Genomic DNA, 17440 nt, shown 5'->3' with positions numbered 1-17440 from the left:
AATGACAGATAAATTCAATTTTCACAGGAAGTTATCTGAAGGTAAAATGGTAGGGGTTACCAAATTATATGTGATTCTGATCCAAAGACCCAACTCCTTGCATGATTGCTGCTCTAAGGGAAAATGAATGTAAACCTAATTATTTCTAACTAGCGGTCTAATATTTGCCATTGCAAAGCAGATGGCTGCAAAACACATTGTCATGAAAGTTGTAGCAGGTGTATTTTCCTGAAGATAAGGCTTGTATTCTTCACTTGGGAGCAAATGTGTGAGTGAAATTTTTGGGGGTCTTCTGGTACTAATGAGAAATGGAATGCAAAAAATATCTGAAGTATCTAACGATTTCAAACTTAAGATAATTTAATTAATAGGCTGATTAAAAAATAATTATTAAGGACATAATGTGGCTGGTCTTTGGGTATCAATCTTATTTAGACTCTGGGCTGAGTCTCTGGTCAAGCCAAAAGGTCTTTGTGTGCATCGTGTTTTAGTTTATGCTAAAGCTGCATTGAATTTTGCTTTATCTGCCAGTTCCACAAAAACCATTTCATGTTTTTTAGCTTTACCCTAGCATAAAAGCAGTTCAAGAGAGCAGTCATGTTATGGAGCAACTTCAAGGGCAGGCTTGTTCTGTGAGCTAGGAACATGTATTCAGCCGTGGTCAGATTCTCAGGAGTTGCAGAGCAGCACTCTTACAGGTTGGGCGCATCTGAAATATAAGGGACTGCAAAGGCACTGTCATGTTATAGAAAAGGATTCACTGAGACTAACTTTAGGTAGGATTGAAAAAAAAAAGAAAAAGTTGTTTCTGATGTTTTAGGAAATTCTGCTCAGACTAGCCCTTCACCCGTCATCTGACCAGACTGCGCCTACGTGATTGTGTGCTTTGTCAGCAAGAAATCTATTGTCTCATAGTTGTGTTTTTGGAGTCTTCATCTCATTTAAAGCTTAAAATGGATTGTAGTCCTTCACATTCTTAAACCAGTAATTAATTTCCTGGATTCCTGAATCCAGGTAGACTGACCTGGCACTAGTTTTGCTTGCTGGAACCAGGCAAGTTGTCTCCATAGCTGAGGTGCTTTAAGTCATTGAGGCATCTTGTCTCAGAAGTCTGCTGGAATCTCTCGCATCCTAACCTATAGCAAGTAACAGCAGTCCACAAATGTGCTGGGCAGCTCTCTGGGTAAAAGGACTTTTTTGTTGCTTCTTTTGGACTCCTCCCATAGAGAAACAGTATGCTCTGAGAGAGCACGAAACAGTTCCCCTGTGAATATATGACAGTTCTCTGAATGGGCTACTCTCCAGTTAGGTCATGTGAATTAGGAGGCCGATCAGATTAGAACGACCTGTGGTAACTGTTTGACCATGCATTGAGCCCAGAAGTGAGAGTCCCAAGTCTCTTTCTAAGCCTTTTCTTTTGTTTCTGACACAGCAACTTCAGATATAAGGTGGGAGAGGAAGAAACTGTAGAACATTACCGGCGTATTTTCAGTCATTTCAGACCACTTGTACTGTGTATGAGGTAGATATCACTGCAAGATAAAAAGTACAATTCTCTATTGAGCAAATTTGCTTAGCGGTTGCAGATGTTTTTCCTGCCTTGGGTAACATCTGCAGTTCCAGAGAAAGACACTAGGTAAAAGTAAGAAAGAAAGTATTTGCACTTCAGTTTTGTAAGTTCAGTACAAATTCATTTTAGCTTCAGTGCTTCTCTCTTTCCGTATTGTAATTTTCCATTATGCAGCACACCTTGTAGTTACTTCTCTGTGTTGTGACTGGCCTGGACACCATTCTTGCATGGATTTCTACAAAAATATGTAATGGATTTTTAGGAGCGAGTGGAGCATTTTATAGTTTGATTGAAGTACTTCAATTTTCTTACCTTTCCTTTTCTGTATAAAAAAGTACTCCTCCTAATGGCAGTAAGCGCCTCAAGCCATTGTGTACACTGTGGTCTTAAAAGGTTTTGAGTTGTACAGAGCCACTTGCCAATCTGAACAAAATCAAACAAACCCCAAATAACAATCAAAGCCAATATTACCTTTTAAAAGATAATATGGAGGTTTAGTGTATAATAGCAGGTTCTTAGACCAAGGGCATCTCCAGGTGTGTGCTTTGTAGACTGAGTTGACTCTGTACACATCTGCCTTGTTTATTACCAAACTTGGCTAAAACCAAAGTGTATGAAAGTTGAATGTCAGCTAACAGATCAAAGTTTGGCTTTCTTTTATTCTTGTTTTGGTTTACTTTTCCTTTGGGAACTTGATATTTCAAACTAGACCATTAACTTGTCTGTGCCTGCATAAGCCATTCAGAGAATGAGCTCAAGAAACACAACAGCAAAAAGTGAAGCACCAATGTGCCTAAAGAGGGAACTTTGCCAGTCTGAGGAAAGTTAGTTTTTGATTTCTTCCCCAGAAGGAAGATGTTTTATTTCTCATTCTCCTATCTTTTGTGAATACAGATGTGTTTAATTTTCCACATTATGTTTATAAGAAGAGCAGAGAGAATTTTCTCCAGCTGAATAGTTCAGATCTGTATTTGCGCTCTTTCTTGCTTCTGGTCAAGATGTAGCTTTGATATTTCAAGTTAAGGCTTGACTGGTTTTAGTAATAGTTTTCTTTGCCACAACAGCAAGTTTTCTGGACTAGTGGTTTAGGACTAACTGTGAAAAACAGCAAGAAATCCTTACCACCATTATTACACAATAATTTATCAAAGCAGATAATCTGTAATCCTTGGGCACGTCTCATGTAGTTTCAATGCGTGTGGAAGCCTGTGGCAGAAATCCTACTGCATTTGAAAAGGTGGTAAGGTGCACAACACCTGCCTGCCATTCCTATTTTAGGTCCTCAGAAGTCAGTGATATTTATTAGTGGAGCCTGGTAGGTCCTCATTCATGTTAGTGTGATTTTCAAGGTTTGAAATAGTTGAAAACTGTGGTTACCAACAGTCTCTGATGAAACTTTGTCCATTTTCACAGCAAGAATGGGGAAGGTCATAAAGGGATTATTACTCTTGTGTTTAACTCAGATGAACTGTTAGCTTTAAGAGCTATTAATAACCATCATTAGCTTCTTACTTATCCTTCACTAGGAATAGCCTCATACTTACCTGCCTTAAGGAAGAGTTGCTCTATTGTTTGTGAGGTGCAACAGACTCTGACCTTTTGGAGGCTATCCTGCTGACAGTGATGTTTCCTACCATATCCAACAGGCAGCCCTCAGCACCTGTAGTGGAAATGAGGCAGTGATGCTGGCATGTGGTTAAGGTGTTGTTCTGCTGTCGTTCTGTGACAGGATGTTATTTGTTTGAGAGGTTTGTGCCCCACAGCTTGTTTCTATAAGTTAGTATGGTGAGTGAAGCTCCTTAATCAAAGCTTTTACACCACCTGTAAAAGCCACCTGTGCTGTGAGTTCTGCAGATCTCATAGGCAGATCATGGGTGGGCTGATCAGGTGTGAATGGGAGATCATAGCATGCTGGTACAAACCACTTTGGGCACACAGGGGCCTGGATGTGGGAAGTGATACTGAGTTCTTCTCAAAGAGCGTATAGCAAAGATCATATATTGCAAAAGCAGATAAACATTCCAGTCAAATTTAAACAATTTTATTTCACTGACTGAAACTCTTCTGCTCTCTGTTCTAGAGCAACTGCCTTCTTGTGTCTAAGTGCTGTTAAGTAATTATTGGCTGCTATGTGCTCAGCAGAGATTTTATAACAATCTCGTACATCTTCAGGTACTGTCTTGGCGGTACTATGACTGCCTGATTTGTCTGGATGAAACTGTGGTGAAAGAAGTGCATTGTGCTGCATCTTGCTAAACTTCTGCCTTCTTAGTGATCTCTTGCATTCTGTAACAGGAAAGATACTGTAGCATGTTAACTCGTACAAGCCATGTCTTACTGGAAAAAGCAGGACTTTAAAAAAAGGAAGAAAAAAAGCAATAGATGCACTTGCAAGAATTTTTAATCACAGATCAGTAGTGTGATATAACGGTGAATGCATTCTATTGTTGAATCCAGTGTAATGCCTTGAGAGGTATTACGTTGTTCTTAAGGTATAAAAGCACTCTCTGACCTCTTCAGTTTACTTTTTGGACTTTGAGCTGTGTCTGTGGGCTCTGACTGACTGAACTTGATTGAAATGCTTGTACATTTATAAAGCAGCGCGTGTGGCTTTGCTTGTCCATTGAACCAAACCAGCCGTTAAGCAAACAGGCTGTGAATCCCCTTAGAGTTTATCCCCTTATTATTTTTATACTGAGGCTTATGTGTTCGTGTGTAGCTATGTACTATATTAACACTGTCTGGCATCTTTCCTTTATTAAATTCACTTTGTATAGAAACTGGTTAACTATGGAAGAATTTTTGTCCAAGTATCCTGTAACTCGTCTGTGGGAAGCAGATGTCTTATTTGCTGTACTGCTTATAGGTTTAGCCTCAAAATGGGAATTGCAAAATCCTTTCCTGACAATATGAACTTTGGCTTTTACCTACCGTGTTTTTCACCGGATCATAAAGTGCTTCTTGGAAAAAGCTGATCTCACACTTCCTGCTTTTTGCGAAGCAGCAATTAGGCAAATTTTTGTTGACAGAACAGGCAACAGAAGCACCTCTGAGGAACTGCAGGGAAAATGCTCCTTCTCCTGTTGTCTGTGACCAGGTAGGAACACTGAGAACACCGTGGATGACGGAAGGCAGTTGTAAGAGCCTTGTGAATCGTAGCCCTGCAGTGATGCTGTCATGCTGAGAGCAAGGTTTCCTTGGCTGATTTCTATACTCACTTCTGACATTTTAGTGTGTGTTTACATAGGAGCATGTGATGAATGTGCTCCCGCTCAGATTACCTTCAGCAGGTAAACAGTTTAGTGAGGAGCACTACGGGAAAATTGCTTGAGAAGTTGCTTGACACCAGATCCCTCCAGGAGTGCACTTGTTTGTGCTTCAGCACCACCCTTCTTGCAATCTCTCCCTTTGGTTATTAGGAGAGACCTTCTTGTGCTTGTCATGATGGCTTAGCTGTCGTTTCAGCCAAGCCCTGCAGACATCAGGGTGCTGAGTATCTCTTCACTACCACAGACACCTTGGTGTCTGGTGGCCTGAGGCACTCCTCCTGCACTCTCCATAGGCACATAGCAGTCCTGCCATCCGCTGCCAGCTTCAGGGCTTCTTCCTGCTCTCCCACAGGATGTTGGCAAGAGCACCACTGACCTCTCTCTTCAGTGTGCTACCTGGAAGGCTGACAAGCACACCGAGCGCAGCCTGGCCTGAATTAAACCACTGGTTTGGAATTTGGGATTTGTCTCTTCCTGCCCACTACTGGACAAGTCCTTTTAGTGCTGATGCTGTCTTTCCTTCACCTGTGAAAGTGGGCAGGCACTACTGATTGAAGCATTGTAAAGGGTTTCAGGTCTACACACAAAAGATGAGGAGCCAGAAGCATTTGTCACCAGATCCACTGAGGAATCCATTTTGACTATGACCTTCCCAGATCTGCATGAATGTACTCTGCTCTTGTTGTGTCAAATGCAGGCTGAGAAGCTTGTCCTCTCCAGCCCCGCTCTCGGAAGCCAAATGCAGGAGCACGTTGTTTCCCAGAAACATCAATGGCAGAGGAGGAAGAGAGGAAATGGGAAGTGGGAGGGGAGGGAAGGGCCAGGGGGAGCTGCTCCTGCTTGAGCAGTTGTAACAAAGAAAGTTGGATCACACTATTTGGTTCTGTGTTGCATTTGTCTTGGAGTGTGTGCAGCATGTGTGAGGGAGGAGAGGAGCAGGTGGCTTCTGAGTGGAGATGAATTATGGAAGTGCTTTCTGAAAGGGATTTGAAGGAGAAGAGGAGAAAACCTTGAATTTTAAAAATGCAGTAAACATTTCAGAAGCTAACAGCAGTTGATACAGCAGTGGAACTTATTTTTTTCATATATCAGTGCTTCAGAAAAGAAACTATTGAAGTTTAAGGTTTTGCTGTTTGCTTGTAATCAGACTCATACAGCTTCTGTCTTGATTATTTGTATGCTTATTGCATGTGAACTCCTTGCTTTGGAGTCTCAGCGCCAGAAACCTGTAGTTAATTATTATGATCCATAGCTGTTGCATTAACCTGAATCCTTAAACCACCTCTCTGATATTAACACAATCTGTCTAGTTTTCGTTAGCAGTTCATGTGAACAAGCTGAGTATAATTCTTAGAAAAACAAAATTTTTTAAAAGAAGTGCTGGCACTGTTTAATTGTGTGATAGCTGAGTGCGTTTCCTTTGTGGTTTGTAGATGTGTTTCTGTTTTGTGATCCTGGCATTTTTCTATCCTGGCAAAACCATGCATGCTCATTTGCTTTCTAAGAACAGTGTGTCAGTCAGGATCCCACACTGAGCTGTATCTGCGTATAAATGTCTGTGTCAGAGCAGGGTGATGCTGAAATCACTGCAGCTCCACAGAGATATGGGTCAAGGCCATACTTTTCAGGGATTCCCATCATCCATGGCTGTACTGTTTCTTGAAAGTGATGCTGTCAGACTTCCTGCAAACTGATTTTTAAAGCTTTGTTAATTAAAGGTAATTTCTGTAAATGAAAGAGAGACTAGAAGTGCAGGGATATATTTTTTTTCTCCTTCATGCTAAGCATCGTGCATTGATGCTTGGTGAGTGTCTTCATTTATTTACTTGGTTGAGTTTTGTATTGTTTGGGGATTTTTTTTTTTCCCTGTTAAGAAGAAAGACTAAAAATTCTGTGTGGGGGAAATGTAGTGGTGTAGCATCCTTATGGTGTCTGTACTTTAAATTTTTCAAAGCTGTGTTCGGCATTCAAATTGCTGATTTTCCATTATACTCCTTACCCTTATTTTCTAAAAAGATATATGTAGCCTTAGATGAGCACCTCTGAACTTAAGTAATTTTTCATAGCCTTTACACTGTTCATGAAGAAATTTTGCTGACAAGGGAAGAGGTCTTTGTGTTCTTTAGAAACTGCTTCTCTGCCCACTGCAGAAATCTAAGCAGTTAGGACTACAGCATTCTGAGTTGGTAGTCCTCATACCTAGAAACAAAATCTACCTTTGTGATCCATTCAGCTTCTCTTGGTCCCAGAAGTGATGGTTACTCATCTGCCTATGAAATTCTCTTTGCTGGTTTGGTTTATGTTGCTGCTGTTTTAGAAAGTCACTTATGGAGATTTCATGACACCCACAAACCAAAGTTTTTTTTTATTGCTGAACAATCCCAAATGCCTTTTTATGGGGTTAGTGGCTGGAATTCAGAACTTCATTTTCAAGCATTTGAGAACAGAATTCTGCTATTTTCAAAGATAAAGGGAAAAATAGGAAAATGTATTTGCTGATATTTAAGTTTATTTTCAACCCAATTCCCTACTTTTATAAATGAGCGCACTTCATGTTAATGAAAATGAGTGGGAGTGGCCTTTTTGTATTTTTTTTCATATTCTTGACTGTAGGATGTATTGTATTCCTTGTGAACCTAACAACGGGTGGCTTTGTTGATCATGGAGAGGATTGTCCTCAAATCTGCAGAATTTGGTCTAGTTCTTGTGCTACATGCACACTGCGTGCTCCCAGTGTATTCTTCAGGGGTGCAAAGTGTGTGGTGCTCCTAGCAGCAACACTATGAGACCAAGCAACTAAATGTATTGAACATTATGCAACTGCAAGTGTGTGTGTTTGCTTGGATATTCATATATGCAAAATCTGAGTGTTCAAACTGTTTTTTTTAATTTTTTTTAATGTTAGAACATTTTCAGCAGTAAGTTTGTATCTTACGTTTTGGGTTTTTCAGAGACCTCATGGTTACATTTATAACATACATCTTGCTTTTCTGTATGACCTCCTTGAATCTATATCAAAGGCAGTTGGGAGATACGGATTCTTAATGTGCTTCACTACCCTGAAGAAAAATTTGCATTACTTTGCACGTTAGCTAATTTCAGTCACTTTTGCCATATTTGTCTAGGATCATTTCTAATTGTGCTGTGTTTACCCTTCATCCCAGCCTTCTTGGATAAACTTCACTATTGCCAGGAAGTGAGGCAACTTATGATCAAATACCTCCCCCCAACACTCACTATGTATTCCCACAAGATTGTCTGCTGCTCCAGGATGGACCAGATTCCTGGCCTGCCTGAGGACACAAGGTCACAGGTGGGTGACATCTAGTAGGGAGGCAACTTGCAGAACAGGCAGTATATGGAAGAAGCCCTTGAAGTGCTATTCTCAGCTCAGGTGTGCTTTTCAGTGTGTAGCTCAGAGGTGAGCTGGATAGGTGCGGAGGGCTGAGTTCCAAGTGCCACAGGGCCTGCTCAGAGGAGGGGAGCTCCCAAGTGGCAAGCATAAGGGGAAGGGAAGGGAGAACCCAGAAACTAAAAACACCTCCACATGCCTGAGATCATAGCTCTTGGGAATGCTGATTAGTTGGCTGTAATCCCTATAAGCGTGATTAAAGCTCACCTGATTCATGAGGCTGGTGAAGAAAATAGGTTCTGGAAGGAGAGGTTGTGTGCAGTAGAAGGATGTGTTGTCCCCTGCACTTCAGTTACAGCAACCCCATGCAGTGCTACAGGCTTGGGGCAGAGTGGCTGGCAGCTGCACAGAAGAAAAGGATCTGGGACTGCTAGCTCACAGCTGGCTGAACATAAGCTAGCAGTGTGCCCAGGTGACCAAGAAGGCCAGTGGCATCCTGTCTTGTATCAGAAGGAGTGTAGGTGATCATACCCCTGTACTCAGCTCTGGTGAGGCCACACCTTGAGTACTGTGCTTTTGGACCCCTCACTACAAGAAAGACAACAAGGCCCTGAAGTGTGGCCAGAGAAAGGGCAAAGAAGCTGTGAAGAGTCCAGAGCACAAGTATAATGGAGAGCAGCTGAGGAAACTGGAATTGTTCAGACTGCAGAAGAGGAGGCTCAGGGGAGACCTTATTGTCCTCTACAACTCGCTGAAAGGAGCTTGTGGTGAGGTGGGAGTCAGCCTCTTCTGGGTAGCAGAGACAGGATGAGAAGGAATGGCTTCAAGTCGTGCCAGGGGAGGTTCAGATAGGATTTTAGTGAAAAATTTCTTCTTCAAAAGAGTGGTTAATTATTGGAACAGGCTGCCCAGGGAGAATGGTGGAGGCACAGTCCTTTGGAGGTGTTCAAGAAATGTGGAGATGTGGTGCTGAGGGACATGGTTAGTGGGCATGGTGGGGTGGGTTGATGATTGGAATAGATGATCTCAGAGGTCTTCTCCAACCTTAATGATTCAGTGATTCTATGTATGCTGATGCTCAGATGTGGATGTGTTTTCCTTGACCTTCCATTAATCATAGGAATCTTTTTTGGAACAAAGTAGTTTGACCTTTCTTATGATGGTGGAGCTTTGCAGGAGCCATTGCACTAATCAGTTTGTTTCTGTAGAGCTGGCAAAAGTGGACATTAAAAGCTTGTCCATGCTATACTGCAAATCTGTGTGGATTCGGGTTATTTGTTCAGTGATTTTCAGAGACAGTATTAGTCTTTCCTCTCTAGTTACTTTGAAAGTAATAAATGACTTAAAATAATGGCATCCTGTGCTTCCATGCTATTTCAAGAGAGCTTTTCAGACAGTAAGAGGACTCCTTTCAGAGTTGGCTGCCAAGTCTGATCTGTTGTGAGGTATTTCCCACACCAGGCTTGTACTCCTCTGTGGGAGGATGTTGACATCCCTTAAAAAATGGTAAAGATGCTTGCTAGAAACCAGTGGCAGGTACATACCTCAGATGCATTTTCTAGCATTTGGGGAGTAGTAAGGAGAGAGGACGTTGTATGTCCCACAGTTCAGTGCTACCTTTCCAGGCCCAATGTAAATGGGCATGTCTGCAAGTCCTCTGAAGCCCTATGGAAATAAGAGTCACACAAGGCAAGTTTTATCTTACTTCTCCTGCATGTGTTAATGTCAGATTTGACTATATAGTCCAGGGAAGTGACTAGTCTTTTTTTTCTTTCTTCCTCCTATACTATACTTTAAATGTCACAACCATATGTTGTTCAGAATTACAGATTGGCATTGAATTGTTTATGAGATTATCCTTTTCTAGGAATTGGAGACAGGAGCCCCAAAAAAGACAGTTAGAAAGTGTGGAGGCTGCATCTGGCTTTTTATGAATGGCAAGTGATTAATTGATTTTTTTATTTTTTTTCTTCATGAAAGCAGTCAAGGAACAGCCTTTTATCATAAATTACTAGATTTTTCTGAATTGAAGGCTTCAGAGAAGGACTGACTAGATACACAAAACCCTCATCAGTCTTAAAGTTTTTTTCTGGTAATTGTCTGCGTGTATATTTCTAGTCATTATTCTCAACCAGTAGATGTGAGAGGAGGTGGTTTCTGGACTGATCAATTTGAAAAAAGCAGTGTACATTTTCCTCAGCAATTTGCTTATGTGTATGTTTTTTGGCTTGAGATTTTATTCACAACAGTGGAACCATTTGGTTGACTCCAAAGAATGGGCATTGGTAGGGCTTTTTTTTTTTTTCCCCTCTCCCTCCACCCTCCCCAGTCCTCTTTAGTTATGTTTATTGTACTGCAGATGGCAGAGAGCACATTATTTGGGTAAAGATTGCAAGGCAGGCTTGTATGCAACCAAGTGAAACATTCACTAATTTTTGCATCTTAATTTTTCTGAGCTGGTTAATATAACAGCAGTTAAATAGATTCATTCCACATGAAATGCTGCAGTGTAACTTTTCCTTTGGCTGCCTACAAGCATTGCGTACTGCAGAGCCATTTGAGTTACTGAAACATCCACAGGCAGAAATGTTGAAGAGACCCCCTGGCATATGATATTCTGTTCTTAGACACCAAGGTTAGGGCTCTTGGGAAAAGGGAAGCACAGCTACTGAGTACCTATAAGCTTTAAACCATAGCTATTTAAGTTAAGCTCTTAAAAGGGAAGTGTTCATGGAAACATTTGCAAATTAGATCCTGTGTACTTCCAGTGTTACATTGTGCTTAAACTCATATAAAATACCCTCCCCCATTACAGAACTGGTTCTGTTCTGAGATTAATATAAAAACCTTGACTGTTGTGCTTACATTGCTTCAAGTCACCATATTAAAAGTCTTGATAATCACATAATGATGACATATGTTGTTTTACACAGAAGAGAGAGAGACGTGCTGGAGTACAGATTTTTTTGTTGTATGAAATTTTTACTAGGTAAAGTGGGGCATAGCTATATAAAATAGAATTATATTTATGTATTTGTAGGTATTAATAATAAAAGGCTGATTGCTCTCTAAACTAAGTCTGCAGGACCTTCCATCCCCAAATCCTTTCCCATTAGTCAGGCTGAGAATGCCTTGTTTTATTTTTGTGGTTCATTTGAAGTTTGTGATGTTGAAGGCCAGGAGGGATGGTCACATCTGACTTGCACTCACCTCTGTTATGATGCAAGTAAGTCCTTAACTGTACGAGATGCACTATAGCCAAATCTCCAGCCTTGAGCTGAAGACAAGGGGTAGATGTTCAAGTTTGGTTAATAGTTTGTTTCCATGCCAAACAGTTTTAGTTTACAGAAACCACAGCTTAATTCTGAGTTTGTCTACCTTCAGCTCCCAGCAGCTGGTTGTTGGTGCCTCTTTCTCTATTAATTGAAACAGGCTCTTCAGTGGTGCTCATGGACCACTCAACATATTGCAAACAAGTTGTCATCCTCTTTTTTAGAGAAACTTACAGATAAAGTTCTTAAATCTCTCCCAGTGTGTTTCCAGCAGTCTTGAAAATGCTTGGGGGCATGGAAGGAAAACCTTTCCTCCCATCTCTCTTATTTGGAAGGAAAGATTGGGACAGTGGAGGTGAATACAAGTATCTCAATTACAAAGCGAGCTGCGCTTCTTTGCTGTCAGTACTTTGTTGCTGCTGCTGTTGTCCCTTAATTCTCCAGTGCTTCCCTTTGGTGGTGCTGTATTTCAGAGGGAAAGCTGATCTCTCTTTGCTGTAACACAGTGGCAAATTGCAATGATCAGGTTCTCATCTCCAGTTGTCACCTTACTGCAACTTCCTGAATCCTTCACTGCGCTCCTGCTTCGTGGGCTGAATCCTCTATAGCCTGCAGTTGCAGTTGGTGTCACTTGGACTTGCTCAAAGTAAAGCACAGTTTGAGTTAATTTTTTTCCCCAAAAATCAATTTTGATTACTTGATGTCTGTGAAATGCCTGTCAGCCTCTTCATTTTTACCACCCTGCTAAGCTTTGTCATCTGTAAATGTAGCTGGCAAAGACTTAAAGACTTTTCTGTAATTTTTTTATTCATTTTCACATGATTATTGAAAATATTGACTAATGCCAGGCTTAATGCTAATCTTTTGGAACCAGTAGGAACATCTACATTTGATTATGTATTGACAAGGCCAACTTTGAATCTGCTAGCAATTTGCTCATAAGCATTTAGGTTTTCTATTAGTATTGCTTGACTTTTAGATGGAAAAATAACATCATTTAAGACAGTTGCAAATTTCTACTTGGTGAAACTAGCTGCATTCAAAACATTCGTAGCTTAAAAGAAGGAAGTGGGGATCACTTGATAACACTTCCCCTCACCATCCTTATGTGAAGTCACTTACGCCTGTGACCAGTGAGTGCCCCTTTGCTCAGCTGCAGAGCAATGACTTGCGCTAATTCAGAGCTTAGCTGTTTTACATCCTTTACATAGGGTCATCAGGCACCCCCAAAGGCTTTTAGGAAATCAAGTCAAAGTCTCACAAAAAATGGTGATCTGGACTGAATACAAATCAAGACAGACTTACTGATAAGTATGAGTTTCACAAAAGCCGTGGACTCAATTACTCTTCTTCCTAAGGAGATATTCTTTACCTTGAATACAGCAAATCAAATCCTTTCATCTACCTTGGAAAATACTTCCAGTAACACTTAGGGCTTCCTTATGACTCTTGTCAAATGGAACCTTATTAATTCATGCTGATAGTTGGAGAAAGCACTTTTCCTATCTCATAGTATTTGCAGATATATGGGAATAGCACATCATTAAAGCAAAGACTGCAAAAAAACACTATGCTTTGTTTTACACTGGGAAGCAACTGACTTGAGACTGTACTGTAGTTTGCGTAGTGTGAATGAGATGAAACACTCCACCACTGCAGACATAGTAAAGGTGGGAGTTTTGGTGTTCTAGAAAAGACTGCTAGGGAAAGTTATTGACAGACAAGAGGCTGGCAGACAAGCAGATGGGGAGAGCACATTTCCAGCAAAATAGTCCTCACTCCCTGTGGTGTCCTTGCTTCAGGAGGGCTTCTGGAGCAGTCAACACACTTCAGTGTTGGAGTCCGCTTATTCCATGGAATCTGAAGAATAGTGCTGTTTGGAAAGATACTTTTTAGTAGTTACTAGAATTAACTAATTAAAGTGTCCTTGCATTTTCTATTAATGAGGCTAGGGAGCAAGCAGGCAGGAGCTCAGGCACATCCTGCATGTTTGGGCCACGCTGTTCCCCTCCCAAGTCTTGGTTCCCACAGCATTGTGTCTGTGTTGTGCTGTTTTGTTGGTTTGGTTTTTTTTTAACCCCTCATCATCCATAAACTGTTTCCTTTTGAATGCAGATGCAGCAAAGATCATGAAACACTGCTGTTGCTTGTGGATCCATGAACCCCCCCCTACCTCCCCCATGTCAGGATGGTGTCAGCTGCTTGCTGCCTGAAAACATTCTCTGTTGTAGCCCTCTTTCTACCCCTGAACTGCCAGCAGCCCTCCTGCTGTCCCTACCCTCCAGATGGAGCTGTATTTAGGTCTCTGGGATTATTCAGGATGCCAGGGAAGCCTTCCGCATACTTATCTCCAAGTTACTGCCTGTTACTTGCTTGGGTTTATACCGTGTAACCCTGATTTCACTGAGGGCCAGAGTCTACCACAGCATTAAATACTTGAAAACAGTGTAGTAAAGCCACTGGAAAGCCATCCCTCCATGAGATGGGCAGAACCGGTGGGGATGAAATGCACCTGGCAGAGCATCCAGGTGCTGCAAGGTGAGGACCAGGCCCTGGGCCCAGCATCCCAGGAGCAGTGCAGATGTGGCCAGCTGCTGTGGGTGGGCTGCAGGCCCTGGTGTCCCTGCCACATCCACAGGATGGTGTGGGGTAGCCAGCAGGAACACAGAGAGCAGACGGCTGAAGGCTTACTTCAGTCTTGCTACCTGTGGTAAATCTGGCTGAGGCAGTCAGCCTCCGGGGATTACAAGGTGAAGGGAAGCAGATGAGTTCAGCTGATTTTATGGCACTGCTGTTTTTTCTGTTCAGTTATTTAGATGAGTAACTATGAAGTCTGATGTTCTGATTTAGAACCAGGATTTTTGAGATGTTTAATGCAGAGCCCTAACCCCAGGTCTGTTGCATCTGTTCTGTCAAAACCTTGTACAACACTTAGGTGGATTTTAGCTATTGCTGGATTTGAATCTATTTTTTTGTTTGTTTGTTTTTCCTTTCAGAAGAATTTCTGAGGAAGCTCTTGCAGTTCCTCCTTATAAGAAAGTTCTGGGTTTTGGTTTTCTTCTTAGATTTCTCAAAGGTTTGTGAAAGGTCCTAACTAGTTCCCACATGTGTGGTTTGCTGGGCAGAACTTGTGTGCTGTCCACCATTCTGAAGTCAGCTATATCTACCAAGGCGAAAAAGCAGAACAAGGAGCCAAAGCTGTAGATATGAGGGGAAGTTTGGCCTTTTCATTTCATGTTCAATCACCCAATTTTCTCTAATGTAAAGTGCTTTTTGTATGTGTGTTTTTTTCCTTCCATCTTTTAATTCTTCTTAAAAAAAAATTCTACAGGCAATATTGTTTTATCCCACTCTTATTTTGTAGCTGCATTAGTGACACCCACAGCGCTTGGGTAAGCACCTTTATGTTGCTCTGTAGAAGTGTCACAGTGACAGGTACTTGAATTGGGCACAAACAGTAGAGCCAAGTCAGCCGCTACCCGCAGGTGCTGCTGTCTTTCTGCCTGCTGCATGGGAGAATGGGATTTTGTGTGGTATTTGTGAATGCTGGGTAAAGAGTTTGAGTACTGATGCTAATTTCATTAAAAATAGATGTAAAATCCTCGCATTTTTCCACTGTGAAATTCGCACAGACTGGGAGAAACATCTGCCGTATCAAAGTCTGTTAGCTCCTCAGTGTGTCCCCTGATTGCAGAAGCTCCTTCCAGCCTTGTTTATTTGGAAGCAGTCTCACATTGCATCTGTGCAGCCTACAGCATTTCATGAAAAAGAGAGAAGCCTCTCAACAACTACCATCTCATGCAATTTCACAGGCAGGAAACACTTCCTGATATTTAGCATCTCCTTACTTACTCTTTCCCTCCTTATCCTTGTGCCATCCACATTGGTTCTTCCTTTCCTCCACCTTCCTTTGGTTTGGACCAAGGAATGTCCACCAGCTGGGAGCCGCAGGGTAGGCTTGAGGTTGGAGGAAGTGTGGCAGCAACCAAGAAGATGGAGAAATGCTTGCAGGTGGCCCCTGCACTGCCCTCCAAGGCTGTGCAGCGACTCAGGCAGAAATATACCAAGTTAAAAATGCAAGATGAGCTGCCTCTGGATGATGACTGTTGTCTCCTAACCCGTGACCAGGAAGGATCAGAAATGTTTCTTTGCTGGCTGAGATGCACTGCAGAGAAACAACTGCCTTTCTATTGTTATCTCCTGGATACCACGTGCCTTTTTGCACTACAGGCTTCAGTTCAGAGTAGTTTTTAATTATTATATTTTTTTATTTCATTGCCACCACCTCCTGTACATCAAAGAAGTTTGGATTGGCAGCGGAAATTTGGGTAATGTCTGAGAAAAGGTTTTATAGGAAATGAGCAGATGGTCTACTAGAGAATTTCCCCGAGAGGTGGCAGTTATTTAGAAACGGGAGAAACTTAACAGACTGTACAAAATTTGACTGTAAAATGAACTGGCCAGCCAGTTGCTGAGTACTTAACCAGCATGATTCAGCTTGGCCTCTAGCATAAGCATGTAATGAAGTGATGTGTCTTTCAGCTGACACTGCGCACATTATTTCAAGTTTCACCTAGTAAGTGCACATGAATGAAAGATGACTCTGCTCTGCACAGTTCTTGTTGTGGAGAGGCCACTCCTGCATCTCTTCCTTCACAGCTGCAATATCATTGTTCAGGCATGCAAGAGAATGCTACAAAATGCTCTTCATTTTAAATAAAATGGAAAACCGTTCAACTGAACCCCTTTAATTTTTAAACTGACCTTTCTAGCCTCCTATACATAAGAATCACAAGAAATCACAAACTGCTTCAGAAATCCATTAATTCATGGCAATTTGGAATTGTTTGCCATGTGGCCTTACGCTTTCCATATATGATTCCAATTTTTCCCCCCCAGTTCTGAAGCACCTTGAAATTGGGGGGTTTGTGTATGAGTGGGTTTTTGATTAAATGTTTAGTTAGTTGAAATGATTGTTTTAGGAAAATCTGTGTTCATTATTCTTTAAAAAGTTTGGAAAGTGCTTTTTTAATTTAAATCTCTCTGATAAAAGACCATTTCCAACAGGAAGATAGGACTGAATTCTCTCATGCTAAGTTTTAAATTGAAATACACAATGGAAAGAACTGTCTGAAATAATTAACAGCATTTAATTACCCTTATGTTCATCTGTCTGTGCTCTGGTTTGTTTCTCCCAGAAATACACTGCTGCCAACCGAAGCTGTGGGAGCAGCCCCATGGGCCACGTGCATGCATGGCTCTGGGGCAGCCCTTCACTGTAATGCTGGCGCAGAATGTGATTAAACCGGATTTCTTTTCCAGCTTGCTGTGTTTAGAATTGTTTGAGTTGAAAGGAACTCTTAAAGGTCATCTTGTCCAACTCCCCTGCAATGAACAAGGCCACCTATATCTTGATCATGTTCCTCAGAGACCCATCCAGCCTGACTGTGGATGTCTCCAACGGTGGGACATCCACCACTTCTCTGGGACACCTGTGCCAGTGCCTCACCACCTTATCACAAAGAATTTTCTCCTAATATCCAGTCTAAATCTCCTCTTTTTTAGTTTGAAGCCATTTCCTCTTGTTCTGTCATAACAGACCTTGCTCAAGAGTCTGTCCCTTTCTTTCTTATCGACTGAGTTTAGAAACCAACCTTCATAACCTCTGACCTAACATTCTGGAGTGCTGTATTGCTGTAGAAAAGGGCAAATGTTCTTAACTAAGCCTTGATGGTCTACAAAGCCTGACAACTGTATGTTAATGACAGATTCCCCTCCCCCTCACCCCCTCCAGTAATCCTGTTAGCCCCAGTAACTCAGAGCCTGAAAAACAACCTCAGAACTTGACTCTAGTTTCCATGCTGTAAGCACAGATATTAAAGCAGACATCTAGAGTGTGAGTTCATGGCAGTGCAGGTGTCCAGGCAGAAATTTTGACTGCAAAATCCTTGTTAGCCGTGATTCTGTGTGCCTGCAG

At 41.7% G+C, this 17440-nt stretch overlaps 1 protein-coding gene across 11 annotated transcripts in view; it reads left to right on the top strand.

Annotated features, from left to right (window-relative positions):
• Positions 1-17440, top strand: part of MARCHF8 (membrane associated ring-CH-type finger 8) — an 84789-nt gene that overhangs the window by 21973 nt on the left and 45376 nt on the right. Inside the window, exon 1 of one of the 11 annotated variants that reach the window (XM_090145158.1) lies at positions 5-8152. The exons of the other annotated variants lie outside the window; for them this stretch is intronic. Coding sequence (XP_090001284.1) covers positions 8048-8152 — 105 coding nt within the window. The 5' untranslated portion in view covers positions 5-8047. Of the gene's footprint in view, positions 1-4; positions 8153-17440 lie in introns of those variants that run through there. 11 annotated transcript variants of the gene reach the window in all.

Source organism: Phasianus colchicus, chromosome 8, assembly GCF_987193195.1.
Source record: "Phasianus colchicus chromosome 8, bPhaCol1.hap1.1, whole genome shotgun sequence".
Classification (NCBI taxonomy): Eukaryota; Metazoa; Chordata; class Aves; order Galliformes; family Phasianidae; genus Phasianus; species Phasianus colchicus.
The sequence above is the reverse complement of the archived record's forward strand: the minus strand, read 5'-3'. Positions and strand labels throughout refer to the sequence as shown.